Raw genomic sequence first — 23,234 nt, 5'->3', positions numbered from 1 at the left:
TAAGTCCTTCTCAGAGTAGACTCGCTGAATTTAATGGGCCTTAATCCTGGCTCTGAGTAGGATGAACACTGAGTGCAATCTGTAGTATTTAGTTGGGTGTTTTTTTTTAATGATTTACATTCTTTATAATTTGATTTCATTTTTCTTTTTGTAAAAAAATAATACAAAAATCATTGATTTATAAATCTGCTGCAGCTTCCATGCAACAGTCAAGGGGAAAAGATCCCACTGTGACATTGCCTTTTGAAGCGGCAATAAGGATTTTAAGGTCTTGTGCTTGAAATGGTAGCCGTTCATTTAACTGACATTACTGCCTATCTAGGACAGTAGTAATTATGTTTCCTCCCTCTCTCCCTCTCTTTTCAGCTGGCACTAGATAAAGAGCTCATTGACTTTGGCACTCATGTGGTGGGAGAGACAATTTCACGGACCATCACCTTGACGAACTGTGGCGCCTTGGGAACAAGATTCCAGCTCCGCAAAGCAGCTGACACTACACACACTGCAATGGTGCAACATACTGTGACTGCACCACCTTCCATCGAAAAAGCAGTCTTTGTAAGCCTTCCTCAGTTGAGAGCTCTAAGCGACATAGATCACCATATCTCAAACTAGTCATTGATAGGTGCTCCTTTCCCAGAGAGATCTGATTGTCATTTCCCTTAAGCCTGCTTGGAAGCAGGAATCCTTTCCTGATGAGTTTGCAATTCAGAGTTTCTTCTCTATTCCTTTTGCTCTGGATTGGCTTCCTAATAGGATCCAAGAGTCTAGCCCAGTGATGTCATTTCTCCCCAGCCTAAAGTTGCTACTAGAAATATGAAAACTTAAAGCAGAATTAATGATTGCTTTTCAGGCAAGACTATTAAGGAAAGAAAGAAAGCATTCTGATAAGATTTATTGTGGGATGGGGTGGGGTACAGACTGAATATAGGGATAGAGGAGAAACATATTTTGATTGCATTTTAATAGAAACATACCAAACTTCCTGAACCATTCATCAAAGTGAAATGCAGTTATCGCTTGAAAATTTGCACTGCTTTCAATTTTTGGTGCATCCGCCCAACCGAAAAATGTTTACAAAAAAGCACAAAAATGCTTATATTATGGAAAATGATGTACAAAACCACATTATGTTGAGGGAATTGGTCTGCAAAAATTGCTTGTATGTAGCAAATGCATACAAACTTTGTGCGAACGTTAATTTTTTTTTTAGCAAACTCAGGAAATGGGGGCAGCTGAACTGAATTGCAAAAATGAGAAACTGAAATGAACAAATTTCTCTGTCCCAAACTGCACATGCCTTGTTTGTTACTGTTTTATCAAATCAAGGTGTGTGTTTTTCCCAGGAACCTTTTTTGGGATAAGCCAGTGAACGCTTTGATGACTAACTTAAATGGAGCAGAGAGCAGGCAGTTACCACAACCATAAACATCAAGCCCCTTGATCATTATGAGCACTATGAGCTCTCTTTCATTTTGGAACAAATGAAAAATTTCTCTAAACTGAGACTCCTAAATTCCCCATTTGTGCCATTCAGAGATTAGGGCAGTTTACTTTACTCTAGTATGGCAGCAAACTGAGGTCAGTGGCTGCTTCTGCTCGTTGACCATATATTCCTCCTGAGTTTCCTGACTATTATGTTGTTCAAGAGTATTTGTCTCCCCTCTCCCCTCCAAAAAATACCCTGGTTTTATGCAATATATGGTGCAGTGTTTCAGGGGAAATGGCCCTGGAACTGATGATACAAAAGGCAAGGTTTTATATAGCACTGACATTTCCTTTCATATACTCTGTGGAGGCTGCCCTACGAAGCTCAGTCTTCGTCAGCCAGTCCCCACCTGCCTGCCTCTTTACATACCTGCCTCTTATCTTTTATATCTCATCTTCTATCATATATAGCTTACATACCTCTTATCTCTCATCTCTCTTATCTCTTATATATTCTTATCTCTTATCTTTTATATTATCATTTTCCTTGCTTATCTGTTATCTATCTCTTGTCTATATTATCTCTTAACTTATCTCTTATCTATTTTTCAATCTCTTATCATGATGACTGTGTTCCACCCCCCTATGTTAGAGGCAGCCTGTCTCTGGGAATCGCAAGTGGGGAAAGTGCTGCTGTGCTCAAGTCCTGCTTGCATATTTTCCATAAGACAGGCACATCCAACAGGTAACATCATTGGATGTCTGTGGTAGATCAAAAAGGGGGTAGATCACTTCCAGTCTTTAACTGTGAGCAGATCGCAGTCTCTGGGGAGTTGGCCACTCCTGCTTGGCCAGATGTCTGCTTGGCCAGTGTGAGAACAGGATGTTGGACTAGATGAGTCACTGGCCACTGGCCTGATCAAGCAGGTTTTTCTGGTGTTCTTATGTGGATGGTCCTGTTCTGTGGCTACTGATAATTTTTTTCCTTCAGAATCAAAAGGCTGAGTAGCTGTCCAGGAAATAGCCCTATATGGAGGCCAGACTGATCAGATACTGTGTTGGGAGTCAGTGTGGTGTAATGGTTAGAGAGTCAGACTAGAAGCTGGTGAGACCAGGGTTCAAATCCCTACTCAACCATAAAGCTTACTGATCATTTGTTCATTATTTTTATTTGATTTATGCTGCATTTGTGATGTTCTATTATGTTACTGTTATTTATTGTTTGTAATCGGCTTTGAGATTTATCTGAATGAAAAGCAGGATATAAATACGATAAATCAAATCAAATCTTAGTCCATCTGAAAATAATTGGAATTCATAAACCCGAGAGCTTTTTGTATATCTCCCAATTAGGTTTGTGCCCCTGTGGTCGAAACAACAACTGGGAATAAGAAAGACAGCAACTTTAGTATGGGGCGCTTCACTGGTGACAAGGAAACGGTTTCTCTTAACCGCTCTGAAGAGGTTATTCACCACACCCCTCTGCTTGACAATTTTGGTAAGGTTTCTGGTTTAAGTGATTTAAGGTAAATTCCAAGAGTGTAAGTAAAAGTAGAAGTAGAAAAAAATCTCTTGCAGATACTATTTGTGCCTGGTTTGTTTTTAAAAAGCTTCCTTCAAAACTTGGCTTGTTCAAGAGTTCTGAAGAAATCAAAATCATGCTCGCCATTTTGTGACATTTGGGTTAGCTGCCTAATAACATTATTACCCTACTATGGATTTTGGATCCCCCCCCCCCCATCTTCATAGACCTGCAAGGAGAGAGAATGATAGCTTGGAAAGGGGCCTAAAACAGTAGTGGGGAATCCTTTTCAGCCCAAGAACAGCATTCCCAACCTTCTGGGGTCACTTGGTCCTCTAATGACAAAGAATTATCCAGGAGCACCTCAAGGTGCGTATTCCTGCAACCCTGTCCTGAGCAGGCAATGGCAGTTTCCCCTCAAGTACAAAACCTCCAAGGATTTCTTCCCACGGATACAGAATCCTTATCATTGTTCTCCTTGAAATTATCTGAAACACCCACCTCTCAAAAAGCGAGAACCATGTGACAAGTTTATTTTTGCAACCTGCAATTTTATGAACAAAGTGACACAACGATAAATTGCGTAAGTTTCTCTCCCCAGCTTTTAAATGTTTCAAAAGCGTCATCAAGTTTATTTATTTTGGAGAAAATAAAGCCATTCAGTTTGGAAATATTTGCTGCCCCATTTTTTGTCCTTATCCAATGCCGCCTGTGCCACAGTTGTCCTGCTGTGCTGCTTTTCAACAAAACTCTAGCCTGTGGGCTTTGAACTGTACAGCTAAAACAAGTTGCCAGTGCAATACAGCAGTGGCGACTGGTGCCTGTTGGGACTGGTAGGGCAGAAGGCAGGGAGACCCAACAGTAGGCAGAGCCAGATCCAATCACAGACACAGCAAAGACCAACGACAGGCAGAGCCAAGTAATAATTCCAATTGTGTCCTTGGCCTCCTCCCAGCTGGATTTCCTAGGGGAAAATTGTGAGAGTAAGAGGAAGGAAGGTGATGGACAATGCCACTCCCATGGACTGGCTTTAAGAAGGCAGGCACGTGGGGTCTGGCTGAGGACAGACTGTGATTGGCAGGGCAGTGCCCCATTCACCCTAATGAATCAGTCTCCAGCGACCATCAGGGTCCTGGACACAGCTGTATTAGAATGCCCAATTCTGACTAGAATCATCTTGTTATGTACTGAGTTGAATAGGATCCAAAAGGCAGCAGTCTGATTGGTCCTAGAACAATAGGGTCCAGAATGCAGCAGTCTGATTGGTCCACAGGAGCCACCCAATGCAGCTCCAGGTGGAAGTGAATCCGCAACCTGATTAGCCTACAGGTGAATCCCGGAATTAGCCAATCACGTGGGGCTCATTGTGTAAATAATATATATAAAGCAGGCATTCTGGGGGAACTTCCATTCCTCCTCCTCACCACTATGAGCTGAATAAAGAGCATGAAATCCACTCTTGACTCCGAATATATTTCACATCTGCCTCTGCAGTTTCTTGCCACTCTTACCTCCCCTGCTTTCACCCTTTGGGCCCAATCCATTTGCAGGCCCGGAGAAGACAAGCAGTACTTTCACACCATTATAATATATTTTTCATTTCCTCACTATCTCTCATAACTCTTGCGGTGGTGAAAGCAATGTGGGGGGGGGGGCGACAGTAACTGTCACCTATCCCAATAGCTCGCTCTCATTTATTGTTCATGAATGCTAGAATGTTAACTGAGACATTCTGCAAACACCATATAACACCTCTACTGAGAGGGCTTCATTGGTGGCCAATAGGCTACCAAAGACAGCGCAGCATTTTGATGTCAGCCCTACATGACTTGGGACAGGTTGCCAAAGGGACCTCCTTGCCCCTTAGATCGCTGCAACTATGCTTTTTGTACACACTGGGAACTGGGCTTTTGGTGTTGCAGCATCAGCCCTTTGGAAGCAGTTTCTAGAAGTCAGAAAGGAACAGCTGGAGTATTCTATGATAGCCAAGAGAAATCACTCATCCCATCAACTTCCTGTACAAAACACCAAGAAGGAGCAAACATGCTTTAGATAATTTTGCAGAGTTCAGGAGGCTGTTGGTTCTAGTATCATTGTCTGAAGAGTCATGTTTTGTTTTATAGCAGTGGTTGAGGAACCTATGGCCCACCAGATGTTCGACTCCAACTCCCACCAGCTGCTGCCACAAATGGCTAATAGGGATGGTGGGAGTTTTAGTCTAGCAGTATCTGGGGGACCACACATGCTATATAAGAGGCATGCAGAACCCCAACCCCGACCAGGAACATAGGGATGATGGGAGTTGTAGTCCAACAGCATCAAGAAAACCACAGGTTCTCCAACTCTGAACCAACCCTGACACTGCTTTTGTCATCTGAGGCCATTCTCGTGTACCCCTTCTCAGTGGTTGCTCCTGTTAGTGGAATTTTCCCTCTAGGGAGGCACAGCTGGCACCATCTGTTTTAGGCAGCAGGCAAAAGCCCTCTTTTTCTCCCATGTATTTGGATCTTCACTTTCTGCTATTCTTTTAGTTAGTTGGGGTTGAGTTGGATCTGCATATTATATAATGTTATTGGTGAACAGTTCAGGGTTTTTGTTTCCCCCCTTGTTTTTCCAATTGTTTTCAATGTCTGATTTTAACAAGCCACTTTGAGTTCGATTTTACAGGCAGGAGGTGGAGACAAATAAATAAATATGGTTAATAATATTACAGGGTTTCCTCATTTGTCTACCTTTTAGAGCAACTTGATAATCTGGCTTCTGACACGAACATCATTGGGGAAAGCCTACAAGTCCCTTCAGCTGAGAAACCTCCGGGACAGCAGTCTAGGGAAGAAGTACTTGAGATCACAGTGGGCAAGGTAATGCATTGAAAGAGAAACTGTAGTTGTAGCTTAACAAAGTCCTACCCAGAGTAGACCATTTTGAATTAACGGACCTAATTAGTCACACCTGTTAACTTCAGTGAGTCTACTCTGGGTTGGACTAACATGGGATATAACCCTGTGAGCTTATTGGTGAATGTAAAGGCTTTCCAATACCTTAGATGAGATATCTTCATGTAGTTTATTTTATTTTAGTGGTACTTTCCCATAGTGGACTGTGCCAATAAGCAGGTCACAATAAGAAAGGTTATCACAACAACTTGACCAAGAAAAAACATTTTAAAAGCAGTTACAGTCAAAATGCATTCTTATATCCAGTGATCTTGGGGATGCCAGAAACCGTGTCCTTCAGCCAAATTCCTCCTGAAGCTTAATAATGATGGAGACAGACACATTTCACTAGGGAGAGTATTTACTCCCCCACACAAGAACCCTGGAAATGGTAGCTTGTAAAGGGTACTGGGAATTGTTGCTCTGTGGGGGGTAAACTAGCGTTCCTAGGATTCTTTGGGAAGGTGGGAAATATGCTTTAAAGGTATGGTGCGTATGCAACTTAAACATGGATGAGAAAAGATGCAGAGTGAAAATAAAAAGGAAGTGAAAGTAAGCAATAACCACAAACCATTTTTAGAAAGTTGAGCTGTCGTTACTCTTCATTTTTGCTTATTATCCAGGTTTCTGAAGGTGATATCGGACCCTTCAGCTCTGTCAAACTTCAGATTATGTTCACCCCAGCAGTTCCTGGGGCTGTGCAGGCTGATTTCAAGATTACCTTTGACAACCCAGACTGCAAACCAGTGAGTAGTTATTGCTCTGAGTCTTATGTTTGCTTTTTGTGCTGGTACTAGGATGTGCTGTGGAATGGATGGAGGGCTTTTCAGCATAAGGGCCACATTTTCTCATGGGGAACTTTCCTGAGTCCACATTCCTGTGGTGGGTTTCGCCAGACACACACTAGGCAAACAAAAAGGATTATCACACTTCAAAGAAACATTCCAGCCATGGAATGCCAATCACTAGGGGAGGGTGCAAAGCAAGGCTAGTGAGGGATGTGGCCAGGGTAGGCATGGCTCTAGAAGAATTTGCTCAGGACAAAATGGGTTTGAAACCCTCTTCTGGAAGGTCCAGAGGTGTACACCTGACAGGCCCACATATGCATCTAGCAGGTCTGGGAAGCTGGGTTGCTGCCAAATAGCAGTAAAACATGCTTAGCAGTAGGGAAGTGGCAGGTGAAAAGAGCAGTATAGGAAGCTGTCTTACATCAAGCCAGGGCATATATTGTCACATTATCAACACTGACTGGCAGGAGCTCTCCATGGAGGATTCTTTCCCAGCCCTGCCTGGAGATGCCCAGGAGTCAAACTGGGACCTTCTGCCACAAGAGGTGTTTAACTTGTCTCCTGCTGCCCACCATTCCCCACACCCCCATCCTTGCAACATCGTCTTCTAGTCCCCACAGGTGTTCTTTTCCCCTGATGTGGCAAAGGCACATTCAGAAACCTGAGCAAGAAAAGGGGTTTTCAAGGAGTAAGCATTAAGCATCCAGCCACCTCTTCTCCAGGGCAAACAGCTGCAGTATTAGCTGTTTGGCAGAGGCCTGGGACCCCAGGTTAGGGCACTTTCATACTGTTACTATTTTCATGTGGGGTTCAACCTCGTACTAGTAAATCACATTGTGCAATTGCAGTTTATTGGGAGGTCTTTCACAACAAACCAAGTTTCCTCACAAAGATCAGACTTTTGGGACAGATTTTGATGGAGAAATGCACTGAAAAGTGTAGGGCAACACTTGCTTTGATGCAACATCATCTAAGCTCCCTGCATACAAATAGGAATGAATGTGAAACAAACAGGCAATTTGGAAGTGCCCTTGGTCACCTGAGTTGCCTCCAAACGTGTATTTTTCACCCTAAGGTCTGCAGGCAATTCTGACTAGCGCCCCTTCTTAGGATGATGGTGCTTTTTCGGAGAGTTGAGCATAAGAACATAAAAAGAGCCTGTTGGATCAGAATAACAGCCTGTCTAGTTCAGCATTCTGTTCTCACAGTGCCCAGCCAGATGCCTTTGCTAAATCTGCAAGCAAGATTCAAGCACAATAGCACTCTGCTCTCCCGCAGTTTTCAGCAACTGGTATTCAGAAGCATTACTGCTTCTAACCATAGCCACTGATAGCCTTGTCCTCCATCCTCTTCTCAAGCCATCCAAGTTGGTGGCCATCACTGCCTCCTGTGAGAGCAAAGTGATACAATATTCATTCATTCATTTATCACCCCCCACACTTTTCAGATAAATGAGAGAGCTGGCATCAACAGCAAAAGTGGAAAGAAATGGTCACTCCCTTGGGCTTAGGAACTAAAAAGACACACAAGAGAAGTAGAGTGAAGAGAAAAGGTAGAAGAGGGCAGCCCTATCCAGGTTCCTATTGAAGGGAGTGCTTTTTGAAACAAGGTGGTTCCTCCCTAAGCTGATAAGAGTTTCAAAGCACTCTACCGGCTGCTTGGGAAACTGTGGCTTTCCAAATGTTGTTGCACTCTAGCTCCCATCAGCCCCAGCCAGTGTTGCCAAAGGTCAGGTAAGGAAGATATCTGGAGGGCCACAAACATTCCCCATCCCTAGACTAAGCAAACATACCTGCCACTCTCGTATGTAATATGGGCTTCCAAGAGTTTGGGGGAAGAGTTTGAACCTGAACAATTGGGGCAGCAATTGTTTTTTCAGCATACAAGACCGCGTTGCCCCTGAAACTTTGCATCTGTTCGTGTTCAGTTGTCCTTCAGTGTCACTGCTGTTTCTGTGGCTGTGCCGGTGTGGGTGCCCAATCCAAACGTTGACCTCAAAATCTGCATGTATGACAGGCTGTATCAGGACTGCATCATCATCCAAAGCAGGTGTGTGGCCCAGGAATTCATCTACTTCCAGGTTCTTCTGCAGGTTGACTGATTCTTAAATTTGCCCTCATTTATTGGCATTTGCTGCAATCATATTCACATTTACTTGGGAGGAAGTCTAAATTAACTCAATGGAACTTAGTTTGAGCAGACATGAATAGGATTGCACTGTTGGTTTTGTTAATCTGCCATTATTTATTTAAAGCTGGGAACTCGATTGTGTTCCCAAGTACACTTTTATTCTGCTGGGATGAAGGTCCATCACAGTGGGTATTGGCGCCACCTGTCATCCGATGCACACAAAGCTGTAGTAAGTAGGCAGGGCTTAGTCCTCCTCAACCGCAGTCTGTTTCCTGCCTTCCTCAGAGGTGGTCACCTTGGGTGGCCAGGCTTGCCTTTGGGTGGCCAGCCTTCAACCCCACAGCCTCCCAGCCCTACCCCATGATTACGGGCCTTTTCTGCACACCTTATCATTATTTGCTCTCTCCTCAAATGCAGGCAAAGGCCTGCTGACCCTTTCCTTCCCCATGTAAACAGCAGGAGAGCTTTGGGCAGGCAGCTCATTTACATTAGCCTTTGCTGGGTCCTTCACATGTGTCAGAAGCAATTCAGGGGTCCATATTAAAGGAAGTGATGGGGAAGCTGTGCTGGTTGCTGATCATCATTAACTTCAATGGATCTATTCTGAATAGGGTTGCATCCATTGCTAATCCTATTCAGAGTAGATCCATTGAAGTTAATGATGATGACTAATTTAGGTACATTACTTTCAGGGGGTCTACTCTGAGTAGGATTTGGCTACACCCAAGTTCTTTAATTTTGTAGAAATTAAGTAGGTTTTGTTGTTGTTGTTAGGGGATGGGGCTTCTTATCCCTCTCTCTTTTTCATTTTTCTGTATTTATTAAAACTATTAAAAGTAAATTATTATTTTTTTAAAAACAGGGCAGGTCGTCCAGAATTAGACTGGCTCTGGATATTTGTATTCTATTTAGCTGTTCTGTGAATACTGGTTATTGGCGGTAACAAAGTAATTAATTGATTAGCTGATATATGCCCTTGGCCCATATTTTTATATTGTAGTTTCATAGGGATATAAGATTCCCATTTATCTCCACAGGACTTCTACACATGGAAGTTTTAAAAGAAAAAAGTTTAGGTTTTTGTTTCTTGGCAGACAAGCACCATCCCACTTGTAGGCCATGGAAGATCAATTTTTGCTTTTTAGAAATGGTTCTGTCATCTCCCCTGACCAGCCATTGCTGATGGCTCCCCTTTTTTTGGAATCCATGGATTTTGCTAGCTAGATGTTGAGTCTTGCTATTTTTAACTTGTTCCTCTTTATCACTATTTCGCATTCTAGTTAAATGCAAGCAAATACAATTGAATGGTATTTATTTTTCTCTTTTTTCTTTTCTTTTCTTTTCCCTTTTTTCCTATTTTTGTTGGAAAGGGATACATCCTAAACTCCTTACTAGAATTAGACCCCACTGAGATTCTTCACAGTTGGAAGGAAATGAATAAAGCTGCTATCTCAGAAATTCAGCTTACAAGTATGACAAACGTCAAGTTATGTAAGAGACTTTCCTGGGTCTAGATAACACTCACTACCAGGAAAGGGATTATAAGTATAGTGGCAGAGTATCTTTGCTATCAGATCCATTTGCTTCATCCTCACAATGCAAATCCAAGGTTTTGAGGTGTTCCCAACAGAAAACTGTCAAGTTGCTTAGCCCCAAACCTGAGCTCCTTTTCATATTTTTTAAAACCAAATATCAATCATTTTTTGTTTTCTTTGTATGGTGTTCAGGATCCTGCACTGGACGAATGCTCTCCTGCTAATTGCTCCTTAAATGAGATGTTTTTGCTGTCTTAAAATATAGGCTATAGGCTCATCCCCTTTCCAACGTTAAAACACTCTGGAAATTGTAACTCTATGAGGAGAAACCGGGTCTCCTAAGAACTCTCAGAACCCTTAATAATAAAAATAATAATTTATTATTTATACCCCGCCCATCTGGCTGAGTTTCCCCAGCCACTCTGGGCAGCTCCCAATCGAGTGTTAAAAACAATACAGCATTAAATATTAAAAACCTATCTAAACACGGCTGCCTTCAGATGTCTTTTAAAGATAAGATAGCTGCTTATTTCCTTCACATCTGATGGAAGGGCGTTCCACAGGGTGGGTGCCACTACCGAGAAGGCCCTCTGTCTGGTTCCCTGTAACCTCACTTCTCGCAATGAGGGAACTGCCAGAATGCCCTCGGCGCTGGATCTCAGTGTCCGGACTGAACTACAGCTCCCAGAATTCTTTGGGGGAAGAAACCATGACTGTTGAAAGTGGTATCATAGTAGTGCTTTAAATGCAGGGTGTGAATGTGGCCTGAGAGAAGCCAAAATTAACATATTCAGCTATCATTGTGTATTTGTGCAATGCGAGAAGAAATGGTAGCTGATACAGTCAGATCTGTCAGTAGAGGTGGCCAGAGAATGTCATGCCAACTCAGATGTTCCTCTTCTCTTTGCAGAGCAAAAAGTGCCTTGCGGTTGAAGTTTGAAGTTTGCAAGGAACTTGCCAACCACATGGAGCTGCTTCCAAAGACAGGCTACATTCAAGCTCATTCATCCTTTAGTGTGCAGCTGAAGTTTCTGCCAAGGTAGACCTCAGCCATCCATGGCCAAGTGTCTCAATTCTATTTAAATGCTAATCTTTATTATTTTTATATTTACTAACTTTACAAACCACCCTTTGTCCGTACCTAGCATACTATCTGTACAACATAAAATTCTGAATGGTTATAGAAATACAACTATGACAATAACAAATACATTATGAAATGCACATTCTTATAACAGCAGCAAGATAAAAAATAAAGAAGAAAATCCAAAGCAGGGTATCTAAAATACAAAGCAGTACACAAATACAATTCTTATCCTGCCTCCACCTTCCCCACAAATCAGCCTGGGAGCTTTCATTTCCTCCTCTAGTCGCCCATCCTGGGAGATCTTTATTTCCCTGCTCTGCCTGGGATCCTTCCATCATCTATTTGCCTTTTTCATGTGGGTGCAGTCATTGGCCCCTAATGACATCCCACTTCTATAGCTCCCAAAGCAGCCTACAAAAATTTCAGAACAATGCAGACCATGGAAATGGGAACAGAAGGTAGCAGCAAGACAATTTCATATTGGGTCACCCAGGGTATGAGAGAATAAAACTATCCTGAGATGTTATTGAAAGGAGACGAGAGATGGCGTCAAGTGGAAATCTCTTGGGATGGAGTTACCTAGCCATGACATCACTATGGGGCCTCTGGAGATATCTCTGTGCACTGGTAGGTCCATACCATAGATGGTGGCCCTTCAGATATTCTGGTCCCAAACTGTTGTTCTAGATCAGTGGTCCTAGATCAGTGGTAGAGCATCTGTTTGCATACCGAAGATCCTTTGTTTAATCCTCAACATCTCCAGGTAGGGCTGGGAATATTCCTAGCCTGAAACCCTGGAGAGCTACTGCTGCTCAGTGTAGACAATACAGTGGTACCTCTGGTTGCGAATTGGATCCATTCTGGAGGCCCGTTCGCAACATGAAAAGAGTGCAACCCGCAGCGGTGCATCTGCGCGCGTGCGGGTTGCGATTCACCACTTCTGTGCATGCCCGTGACGTCATTTTACGCTTCTGCACATGTGCAAGCGGCGAAACCCAGAAGTCACCCTTTCCAGTACTTCCGGGTCACCTGAAAGAACATAACATGAAGCAAACGTAACATGAGGTATGACTATATTAAGCTAGATAGGCCAAATATAAGACAACTTCCAGTGTCTTAAGGTTGTTGTTACTATATTTCATTTCTATCTTACCTTTCCTCCAAGGAGCTCAATGTAACATATATGATACTTTCTCCACTTTTAGCCTCACAACAACCTGGTGAGGCAGGTTAGGCTGAGTGGCAGTGAGAGGACCAAGATTACACAGTGATAGGGAAATGCTTTGATGAGTGTGGGATGAATGACTGACTAATGGGAAGATGTGTAAACACCCTGTAAGCAAATCAGAATGAATGCAGGACAAATGCTCAGTCAATAAATAGGTAGTCTGTGCCCCCCATCAAGGACTTATAGGATTGTACTGTTAGTGTATAATTGTGTGACCTTAACTAAGAGTTTGCAACAACAAGAACTTATTTATACCCCACCCATCTGGCTGTGTTTCCCCAGCCACTCTGGGCAGCTTCCAACAAAATATTAAAATACAATAGTGCGTCAAACATTAAAAGCTCCCCTAAACAGGGCTGCCTTCAGATGTTTTTTAAAAGTCTGGTAGTTGTTTTTCTCTTTGACATCTGGTGGGAGGGCGTTCCAAAGGGCGAGTGCCACTACCAAGAAGGCCCTCTGCCTGGTTCCCTGTAACCTCACTTCTCGCAGCGAGGGAACTGCCAGAAGGCCCTCGGCACTGGACGTCAGTGTCCAGGCAAAATGATGGGAGTGGAGACACTCCTTCAGGTATACTGGGGAAAGGGAAGATGGGATTAACTTTCCTGTGCTCAGCTTAATCGTAAGAAAAAATTAATCACCAGTTCATCCAACAATAGCATTTAAACAGCACAGATGTGAACTATGCAGCATGCTATTTAAATATTGTGAATGGTTTACCCTACATTAAGGAATACACTTCTGACTACCATGTAGTTTAAAAGGTCTATTGGCTCTTTCCCACCATGCCTCTCTTCCTCCCCCCCCCAACATATTTAGGAGTGTCCAGAAAGGAAATTGACTTGGATTACATTCCTACTATGCAGTGATGGCTGCCAACTTGAATGGCTTTAAAAGAGTATTAGACAAATTCATAGAGGACAAGGCTGTCAGTGTCTACTCACCCTGGTGGCTATGCTCTGCTGCCACTGTTGGGGGCAGTAATGCCTTTGAATACCAGTTGTCCATGAATACCACCAACATTGGGTCCCAAAGGACCGTGGAGTAAGTTCCAGGGGAGGAGAATCAGATGGCTACTAGCTATGATGGCTTTGTTCTCCCTCCCCTGTCAGAGGAAGTACAGTTTTTTTTTGCTCTATAAGACTCACTTTTTCCCTCATAAAAAGTAAGGGGAAATGTGTGTGCATCTTATGGAGTGAATGCAGGCTGCACAGCTATCACAGAAGCTAGAACAGCAAGAGGGATTGCTGCTTTCACTGCGCAGCGATCCCTCTTGCTGTTCTGGCTTCTGAGATTCAGAATTTTTTCTTTTCTTGTTTTCCTCCTCCAAAAACTAGGTGCGTCTTATGGTCTGGTGTGTCTTATAGAGCGAAAAATACAGTAATACCTCTGAATACCAGTTGTTGGGAATTACAAGACGGGAGAGGGCTCTTCCACTCAGTTCCTGCTTGCAGACTTCCCATTGAGACATCTGGTTGACCACTGTGAGAACAGGATGTAGGATTAGATGGGCCTTCGGCCTGATTCAGCAGGGCTCTACTTCTGTTCTTACAACATACAGATTTAGTGTAAGGCCTCTTTTTCAGACTATGCATGGAAAAGGTCCTTCTATCTGCAGTTTTCCAGTCCCTGGGCTAAAGGCCATCAGGTCACAGGGTTGGGAAGGATTCTGCCTGAGACTTTAGAGAACCACGGAACTACATAGACCAAGATGAAAGCAGCATCAGCATCTGTTATTTGCATTCTGGTGGAATAAATTACCAGAGCACTTTTTTGCAGTAGAGCCTTAAGAAATGCAAACACTGCATGTCTCTGTGCAGAATTAAATTCCTATCCCATTATAGAAAGAGAGTTACCATTATTATGACAGTTTCCAGTCCCTAAACTTCAAATGTTGTGAAACACTGCTATAGTTTTGTCAAGTGGATAGAGGCGACACAGCTTGGATTTAAAATGTTAATCTGCATTTCGGGGGGGGGGCTGGGGGAAAGCTTCAAAGGAGATTTGATGAGATTAAGGAGGTTCTGACTCATGAAATAAGCCCCTGACTGGTTCACCAAGCAAAGATCGGATAAAAGGGGATGGGGTGCATGGAAGGCAGAGCAGGGTTACAGGGAGGGTTTACTAAAGTTTGGTGTTGAAAATGTTAAAGATGAACTACAACACCCATAATCCCCAACCACTTCCCAACCACTGGCCATGCTTTCTAGACCTGATAGGCATTGTGATTCAGCCACATTTAGAGGGTCAAAGGTGTGAGATAGTTTTCCATGTCCCTGTGTCCATCACACCACACCACCTAAGAGTCATTCATTTGCAGATACTTTTTTATCACTGCCCTGCTTCGCTGAATTTCTGATTGGGTGTTAATGTGTGCAGTTGTAAACACCTGCTTCCCTTTGTGTTTATGTGTCTATAAGTACAGTATCAATGTGCAATTTGTATATGGTCCTTGTATCCATCCATTTTCTGAGCAGATGCCAAACCTGTGGTTGCAACTGACCACCATGTCAACTAAATGTGTGATCTAGAAACACGCCTGGCACTCCCCACATGGCTGCCCATTGCAATAGGGGAAAGATCAGTACCAATGGGCTTGGAGAAACTTATCTGCCATCAATAATTTTCTCATGAAGGAAACCCTGAGAAGCTTCTGAGGGGTTCCAAAAGAGGGGCTTTTGTTCACAGGGGTTGTTTGGGAAGACAAATTCTACCAGAAGCCTGAGTTTCATGAATGGATCCTTGCTCTCTTCTGAAAAAAAACAAAACAAAAAACATACAATGGCTTTTGTGACAATGCTTGACTACAAAAGAGGACAACTTGATATAATTGTTGCAGGTTTCTAATCTAAAAGATGCCCTTTTGATATGCAAAATTTGTCTTTTTTCTCAAGAATATTGCATAATTTGCTAGCTGAAGGTGTTCATTTAATGGCTGGCTTGAAAATAGGTTGTCATAAACTATTATATTCTAAGCGTTGTCTCCAACTAAGTGTTGCTCAGAGCAAGTTAGTCATGGCCATGAATTTCAGTGGGTCTGCTCTGAGTAGGAGAAAATCATAAATCTGTTGCCAATCATTTCTTCAAAAAAGGATTTCAGATGTATTCACATGACTCAGTATGGCAATTTTGTATTGTATGCTGATTGTTTACTCAGTTTATCTCCCTCTCTTTTATAAATATTGTTTTATCATCTTACAGAATATTGTTTTCCCTGATTTGATTTTGATAGTCTAACAATATTACAGTTGCTCCAGACAAAGATTTTGTCAACATATACTGGGCAACTCATTAAATAATTTTTCCCTTTGGAATCTATTTTGAGGTTACCTCCTCCTTTTTAAATTTGAAAACCATACATCTACAACATTTTCACAGCATTGCCTCCACTTTTTATGATATTATAAAAGGAGGGAAACCAAATCTATATGACCTTGTGCCGTCTCACTAGCGACCCGTTTTTTCAAAGCAAAGACTCCAAGACAGAACACTGTCTCCCTGGAGACAAAATGGGAAAAATCACTCTGTGTTATAGGACCCAGAGATTATAAATAGGATGGGGGTTCTAAAAATGATACATTGTTTGTACTAATTTGGCTCAAAATTGCAAACAAGGCTTGCGCTAGGCAAGAAGCTCTGGCAAGCGAATCCCTACACATCCCCTCTCCATGGTGGGTAATCAGACAGACGGAGATGGTCTTTACGACTCTCCTTGCAGCCTGCTCTTATTTCAGTATCTGTGTGGTATTGCCTTCCTATTGATACTGACTCAGAAGAGCTGGTAATTAATTAACGTCAATGTCAAAAGGAACAGATTGCCCAAGATGGGTGTCTCATCTGTGCTCCTGACTGCAGCTGGGGCCGAGGAAGCTTGCATACTGATTATCGAGCAAGTTTCTAAAGCCCTATTTATAGTCGTCAATATTTTGCTAGGAAAAGAGCAATATATCGGTTAATACTTTCTTAAAACGCTGGTAAATACAACATGGCCCCATAATCAGCTCCCTTTAGTAATGCAAGCCGAAAACACTTATGAGAGCATTAATGGGAATTACACGCAAAGAAACAGAGGCCAAGACCCTTTCATGTGCTTTGCAGTTCCCACATGGAATTGGTACTTAAAAATACACTGTCGCACGAAACAAGCCTGGATTTTACACTATCTACATTGCAGGAATCAGTTGTTATTCAGCGATTTGATGCAGTATTGGGTGGGGGAAGTTGTTGTTTAAGGTTTTGAAAGAGATAGGCAATTATTAACGTCATTTGCATGATCTAAACACTTAATGTGAAACTTTTCTATGAGCATTTGTTATCTGGGTGAAATAAGTTTCAAGCCTGTACTGTAGGGCTAGGGAACCTTTGACCCTCCATATGTATGTAGTTGGACTCCAATTCCAATCAGCCCCAGCCAGCACGCCTAATAGTTGGGAATGATGAGAGTTGTAGTCCAGCATCTGGAGGGCCAAAATTTCCCCTGGAAGCATATTTCCAGATAGCATTACTTGCACAGGTTCAGCAGACATTCTTCAAGCACAATGTACCTCATTTTGTTTGAGCTGAAAAAGCCCCAAACAGCTTCTCAAGGACTGTCCCCGTCTTCTTGTAAGGTTTGGCTACATGATAACAGGACAAAAGTCAGCCATGTTAAAAGGCTTTCATAATGATTTCCTTCTGTCTGATTCCTTCTGCTTGGCTCTTTAAAGAGTATGTGATACTTTGCTGTTTCAGGCACTCTCTTCGAGAAGATGCAAGGAAGTACTTTGATGTAAAAACAAGAGTTCTGGAAGTCCCAATGATGGTCATGGTTTCAGATCAGGTTGGTGCAAGATTCAGCTGCTTGTTGTTAGAGAACAAGGGAAGATTGTGTCCTGCTCAGGCAGGATGAGAGCCTGCTGGGTGTGGTCCAGGTCTGAGGGAAATGCTTTGAGTAGCATAATATCCATCAGTGGTAGGAAACGGAGAACCAAGTACAGCTGAGGTGGGGAGCCTCAGGTCTGGAAGCCAAATGTGCCCACCATATGATGGGGGCTTCTCTATCCGACCCTCAAGACTTTAGGCTATACTCACTGTCCCCAGAGCATCCCTCTTTGCTGACCTACCTCTGTACCCTTCTTCAAGGGCATGGCTGGAGTTATAATAATGTTTCTTGCTTGCCTGGGTGTTGCATGGGAAAATGTGTATGCAGGAACTTCTGAGTTTGGCATGACTCGAATGTAGCCTACTGTAGGAAGGTGAGAGGCACATCAGTTTGCCCTACCTCCAGCCCCACCCACTTTGGCACTGACCCCCACCCACCCCTTGAAGGTTACCCATAAATGAATGTAGCACCTCAGCTAAAAAATGTTCCTCATCCGTGAAGTGCAGGGATTGGGTCAGAATGGTTTTCTTCAGAACCTAGGAGAGCTCCCCAGGCCAGCAGGAGTGCCTTGAAGGGATACAAAGTCTAGGACTGTAACCTAAAGCACCGGTGTTCAGGGTTTTTATATATATATGATCTTTATTAAACTTTCCATTTTAACAATCCAATCAAACCACATCGTATATTCCAAATTATACATATTATTCAATAATCAATCCAAATATTATGCCAAATTATAAGTTTTTTTGGGGGGGGGACTTCACCATGCTCTGAGGTCGGGGGAGATCTGATCATCTCATCTCATACTTCTACTGCTTTTCATAATCATTCCCAATATTTCCCATAAGTCATTCTGATGTTTTCAGTTTTAATTTTTTTAATGTATATGTTTCTCTTGATGCATCTCTCTTAGAGCATATCTACAAGGTGGACACATTGTTTTAATGGTAATTCTTTCTGTCTAGGGATCTCTAGGAATTGCACTTAAGATAGCAAGGATGGGGAGAGATCTCTTAACAAAATTATTGGAACAATAAACTTGGGTTGACTCAATGTTACCCAGCGCGCTTCATATTTGAATTGAGATTTGGATCTGAATCTCTTCTGCCCTAATTCAATCATTACACCACAACACAACTTGTGTTCTTGTTTCAGAGTAAGCCAGTTGAATTTACGGTCCATGCAATCGTTACAACTTCAGATTTGGAGATCAGACCAACTGAAGTGGATTTTGGATTTTGCTCTATCTATGAAGCTGTCCAAACAACAATCACACTAACAAACAAAGCCATCCTTCCCCAGGAATTTGGATTTGTGGAACTCCCAGAGGTAAATACCTTCTTCTCAGTTTCTAACACAATAAATATTCCATGAGGTTTTGTAATGAAGGAGAGAACTGCACCCAAATGATTACTATCAGAGCTGCATATATCTCATTTTGAATAAAATCTGTCCCATGAACAGCTCAGTTCTGTAACGTGCACAAATTATCAAACTAAGCAAATGTATATCATTTAGTGTGTGTTGCATAATATATTCTAACATGTTAATTCATTCTGGATTTGCACATTATGGAAAAGTGGCAAGGAGCTATGTTCGTTTCACCCACACTTTCAAAGTATACCATTTTATAGCCATGAAGGCTAGGAGATTTTCAGCATAATTGTGTTCCCAGTACTGCACTCTAGGGTTTTCTGTACTCCACTCAGAATATATGCAAACACACAGCCCTGATCATCACAATACGCATGGGCTAGGACCAAATGAATATTTGTTCCTGATAAGTGCATTGTTAGGCAATGCATTTCCCCTGTTTCCATTTGATCTATAGTGCTTTTTTCCCTTTTGGTATATTCTCAATACTGTACATTTATTTTTCTCTTTTACTCCCTTTCTTTTAAAAAAATGTTTTTATTGAAAGATTTTTCCATAAGTGACAAAAGTACATGCAGTGTCTTTGTTTTTATATTGTGAGAAGATAAATGAGTGTGATTTTTTTCTACCACTTACAGAGTTGGGTTGGGGGCGGGATCCCAATTGGGAGGGTTTAGATTAGGTAGGTTATTTTCTGGAGGGTTAACATTTGGATTATGGCTAGTTTGTCTGAGAGAGTGATGCTTTTTTGCCTCCTTCTGAAAGTTTGTAGAAATTCAGCCCAATGATGGATTTGGAATGCTCCTGCCTCTTGAACAGTTGCAGCTGGACATCATCTTCAAAGCCCAGCGGGCAAAAGAATACAATTTTGAGCTGACTTGCAAGACTGAAATCAACAGGTGCGCACAGAGTTTCAAGCCATCAAGGGTTCTGCCAATGAGGCAGGATAACCAGGTTTGATCCCCCGGTCTGATTCAGGTTTGCCCCAAATGGCCAAAACACATTGCAGTTACTGGGAAGGAGGTGAAGGCCAACCTATACCTGTTTACTGCTTTGGGGGCAGGGTGCTTGCATTCTGCATGCACATGCATGCAGAGGCCACTTTCCTTTGCTTAGCCAGGACCCTCAGAATGCTTCCAAATGACGTGGTGGTTGAGCATTCATCCTGATTTGTTTGCTGAGAGATCAGATGTTATGGGCTATTTAATGAGCATGCAATCTGATTTCCTCACAGGGAGATTAGATGATGTGGCATGAAAGTGCTACCCCACACTTTCAAACTGCATTTCCCTGCCACTTTTCAACCTTTGGGGGAAAGAAGGCTTGTTGCAAAAGACCCAACCCCTCCCTCCCATCAACTATAATTGTGCAGTCTGGAATTGTTGGTGTGTGATTGAATCCTACATGAAAACAATGACAGCCTGGAAATGCCACCAGTCTTGGAGCCCTGCTGAGGGGAAATCAGCCAGGGTGGAAGAACTGCATAGGAAAATTAGCAGCTGAGGGACTGGGTTAAACATGCATTGCTACCTGTCGCTTCTTCGCGGCGAAGCTTCCCCCGCTCCGGAGCTTTGCACGTTAGAACCAAACCCAAAACTTAAAAGTGAATATTTGCAGTTGCTTTACTTGTAATAAACCACCAGAGAACATTCCAACTTCTTTCAGCATTTCTGCAGTCATGTTTCAGCATCAGCAGCATCTTTTCAGTGAAAAGATGGGACTGAGAGCAAAATGTTGCAGCATGAAGTGCTCCTGTGCAGTGTGTTCATCCAGGATGCATGTTTTTGTAGGGCTGTTTGGGGAATGTTTCCCCTTTAAGCTTTTTGTTAAGAAAGGTTTTGAGTTTTATACATCTTCAGGTCTATTCAGGGTGGACTTGTTGAAAATAAAAGACATAGCAAACTTAGGTCCATTAATTGCAATTGATTGTATCATTTAAATTTTACTAAGAGTACATTAGCCATGCCCATTAATTTCAGTGGGTCTATTTTGCATAGGGCTGACATTGAAGACCAACCCAGTGGATCTACTCTAAGAATAACTTGGTTGGTGCAACCTTTTTTGTCCTCTGATGAAAACTCTTTATTCTGCATGGGTATGGAGCCATTTTGGCTACTTATGCAACCACACTCACACCTGAACATTGGGATTAGAGGGGCTGTTTCCATCTTGTGTCATCATGGTTTGATTTCCGTATAGTCTTGAGCCATAGGGGTGCCACAGAACCTGGAATGGGCAGCGAAATATCTTTTTACCTGAAAGCAATGAGATACTTGTCATAGGGCTTATTTAAAGTCTTGGCAACAGGCTGCGTATTGTGCTGTGACCGGATTTTTTCAGCTGTGTTTCCATTTTTAGAGAATTCAAGCTGTCATGCAAGGCAGTCGGAGTCCACCCTCCTCTTGAGCTCTCTCATACCTTGGTCCAGTTTTCTGCCACTGCTCTCAACGACGTGTCAACAGCAAATATCTTTGTGATCAACAATCACGTCAGTGTCAATCAGTTCACTCACAGTGTCCCAAGAGTTGGCAAAGGAGAAGTGGTCCCCGTTGGGCCAACTTCCTTCCAGTTCCTTGTTCCAGAAGACTCTCCTATTACGATCATGCCATGTGTCGGAACTGTCCTGCCTGGAAAGGTAAACACACACTCTCAGCCTATTAAAGATCTGGATAAAAATAGAACCTTCATGCTTATGGAGTACTACAGCCTATGTATCTGGCCTGATGCACCTCCTTTAAAGGAAAATAAAGTGTTGAGAGCACATGTAGCTTTAATTCACATTTTTAAAGAAGAAATGTAATCAGAGTCCTTTTTTTGTTCTCCACTAAGTATAGTTCAGGCTTCTTAATAAGGAGAGCCTATGCTGCAAGCCTAAAACCCCAGATTTAGGAAGTAACATGGACATGAACTGGATTATGTTCATTTGCTATACAATGTATATTTTGTGAGTCCAGAGAGACTCACAGGCCTTGTGGGACACCATACAGTGTAAGGGCAGAAAAGGGCAACCAGAATGATCAAGGGACTGGAGTAACTCCCCTTTGAAGAATGGTTACAATGCCTTGGCGAGTTTTAGTTTAGAAAGCAAATTGAGTAATGGGGAACATGATAGAGGCGTATAAGATTATGCGCAGTTTGGAGAATGTGGATAGGCCTCTTTCACAATACTGTAACCTCATGGGGTCTTACAGGGCAGCGGAATGGTGGGAGATTCACAACAGTCAAAGGAAGGTACATCTTCACACAGCACACAGTTAAACTGTGGAATTCGCTGCCACAAACTATAGTTCTGGCTACCAATTTGGATGACTTTGAAGGGGGATTTGACAAATCCATGAAGGCTACCAGTCATAATATCTATATTACCTCCAGTATGCCTCTGAATAACAGTTGCTAGGTATCATGTGTGCTAGAGTGCTGTTCTACTCATTTCCTGCTATGGGATTTCCATTGGAGCTCAAAGGGGCATCTATGGTTTCCTTCTTCCACATTTTATCCTCATAGCATTGAGGTGAATAACAGTGAGAACAGGATGCTTTGGCCAGATCCAGCAGGCCTCCTGCTTTGTTCTCTATTATGGATTGGAGTGTCTGTTAAATGTAGCATAGGTCTGAACTCCATTTAACTACCCAAGTTCATTCTGCATGTTCTCTTTCTTTCCGGCCTCCTCTCTCCTCCCCCACATGCCAGAAATGCATGCTGGAAGTGTCCTTTCGTCCAGTGTTGTGTGATCAGCTTATCAGGCTGGAGGCAGTCCACCTGCTATGCCAGGCTGCTGAAGCAAAGGCTCAGATGGAGAGGAAGGCTCGGGAGTTGGAACTGCAGGTAAGTGTGGGAGGGATCTATGCCTCCTGCATGTTGCTCATTGCAAAGAACATTTGCCGTACCCATGTCACACTGTGTGGAGAGGCAGATGCAGTTTTAGGAATTGCCAAGCCGCGCAGTGGTGGCTGATGCAGCTGGTGGAACCGAAGGCAAGGGAGCCCAAGAAGTAGGGAGGGTCAAAGCCGTTGACAGTGAAAGCCAACCAATTCTAGTTTTGTCCCCATCCTTTAATGGTGACACTGACACTAAGGAGGAGGATGCTGGCAGGCAGTGGTTGTAAGTTAGAAGACGTGGGGGGGGGGACCTGTCTGCAGGCAGACTGAGGTTGGTGGGGCAGTGCCCCATTTGCCCTAATGAACCAGTCTCTACTACCCATTCTTCAGCAACTGATATTCAAAGGCACATTGCCTCTGGTACTGGAGATAGTGATGGTCTTTCCTCATCAACCTCCTGTTAACATTTTGCTCTCCAGACATGCCTATTTCTACCATATCCCTGCTCTTGCCCACAAATCAGCCCCTAT

The 23,234-nt window shown here is 42.8% G+C and overlaps 1 protein-coding gene across 4 annotated transcripts in view; it reads left to right on the top strand.

Annotated features, from left to right (window-relative positions):
• The window catches only part of CFAP74 (cilia and flagella associated protein 74), an 83,429-nt gene that overhangs the window by 40,481 nt on the left and 19,714 nt on the right, over positions 1–23,234 (top strand). For all 4 annotated transcript variants that reach the window (XM_083752381.1, XM_083752380.1, XM_083752383.1 and 1 more), the window contains 11 exons: positions 367–558; positions 2,782–2,926; positions 5,690–5,811; positions 6,510–6,632; positions 8,602–8,723; positions 11,250–11,378; positions 17,383–17,470; positions 18,668–18,841; positions 19,652–19,785; positions 21,245–21,521; positions 22,577–22,711. In XM_083752381.1, coding sequence (XP_083608507.1) covers positions 367–558; positions 2,782–2,926; positions 5,690–5,811; positions 6,510–6,632; positions 8,602–8,723; positions 11,250–11,378; positions 17,383–17,470; positions 18,668–18,841; positions 19,652–19,785; positions 21,245–21,521; positions 22,577–22,711 — 1,641 coding nt within the window. The remainder of the gene's footprint in view (positions 1–366; positions 559–2,781; positions 2,927–5,689; positions 5,812–6,509; positions 6,633–8,601; positions 8,724–11,249; positions 11,379–17,382; positions 17,471–18,667; positions 18,842–19,651; positions 19,786–21,244; positions 21,522–22,576; positions 22,712–23,234) is intronic.

The sequence above is a fragment of the Podarcis gaigeae genome (genome assembly GCF_964106915.1).
Source record: "Podarcis gaigeae genome assembly, chromosome: 8".
NCBI lineage: Eukaryota > Metazoa > Chordata > Lepidosauria > Squamata > Lacertidae > Podarcis > Podarcis gaigeae.
The sequence above is the reverse complement of the archived record's forward strand: the minus strand, read 5'-3'. Positions and strand labels throughout refer to the sequence as shown.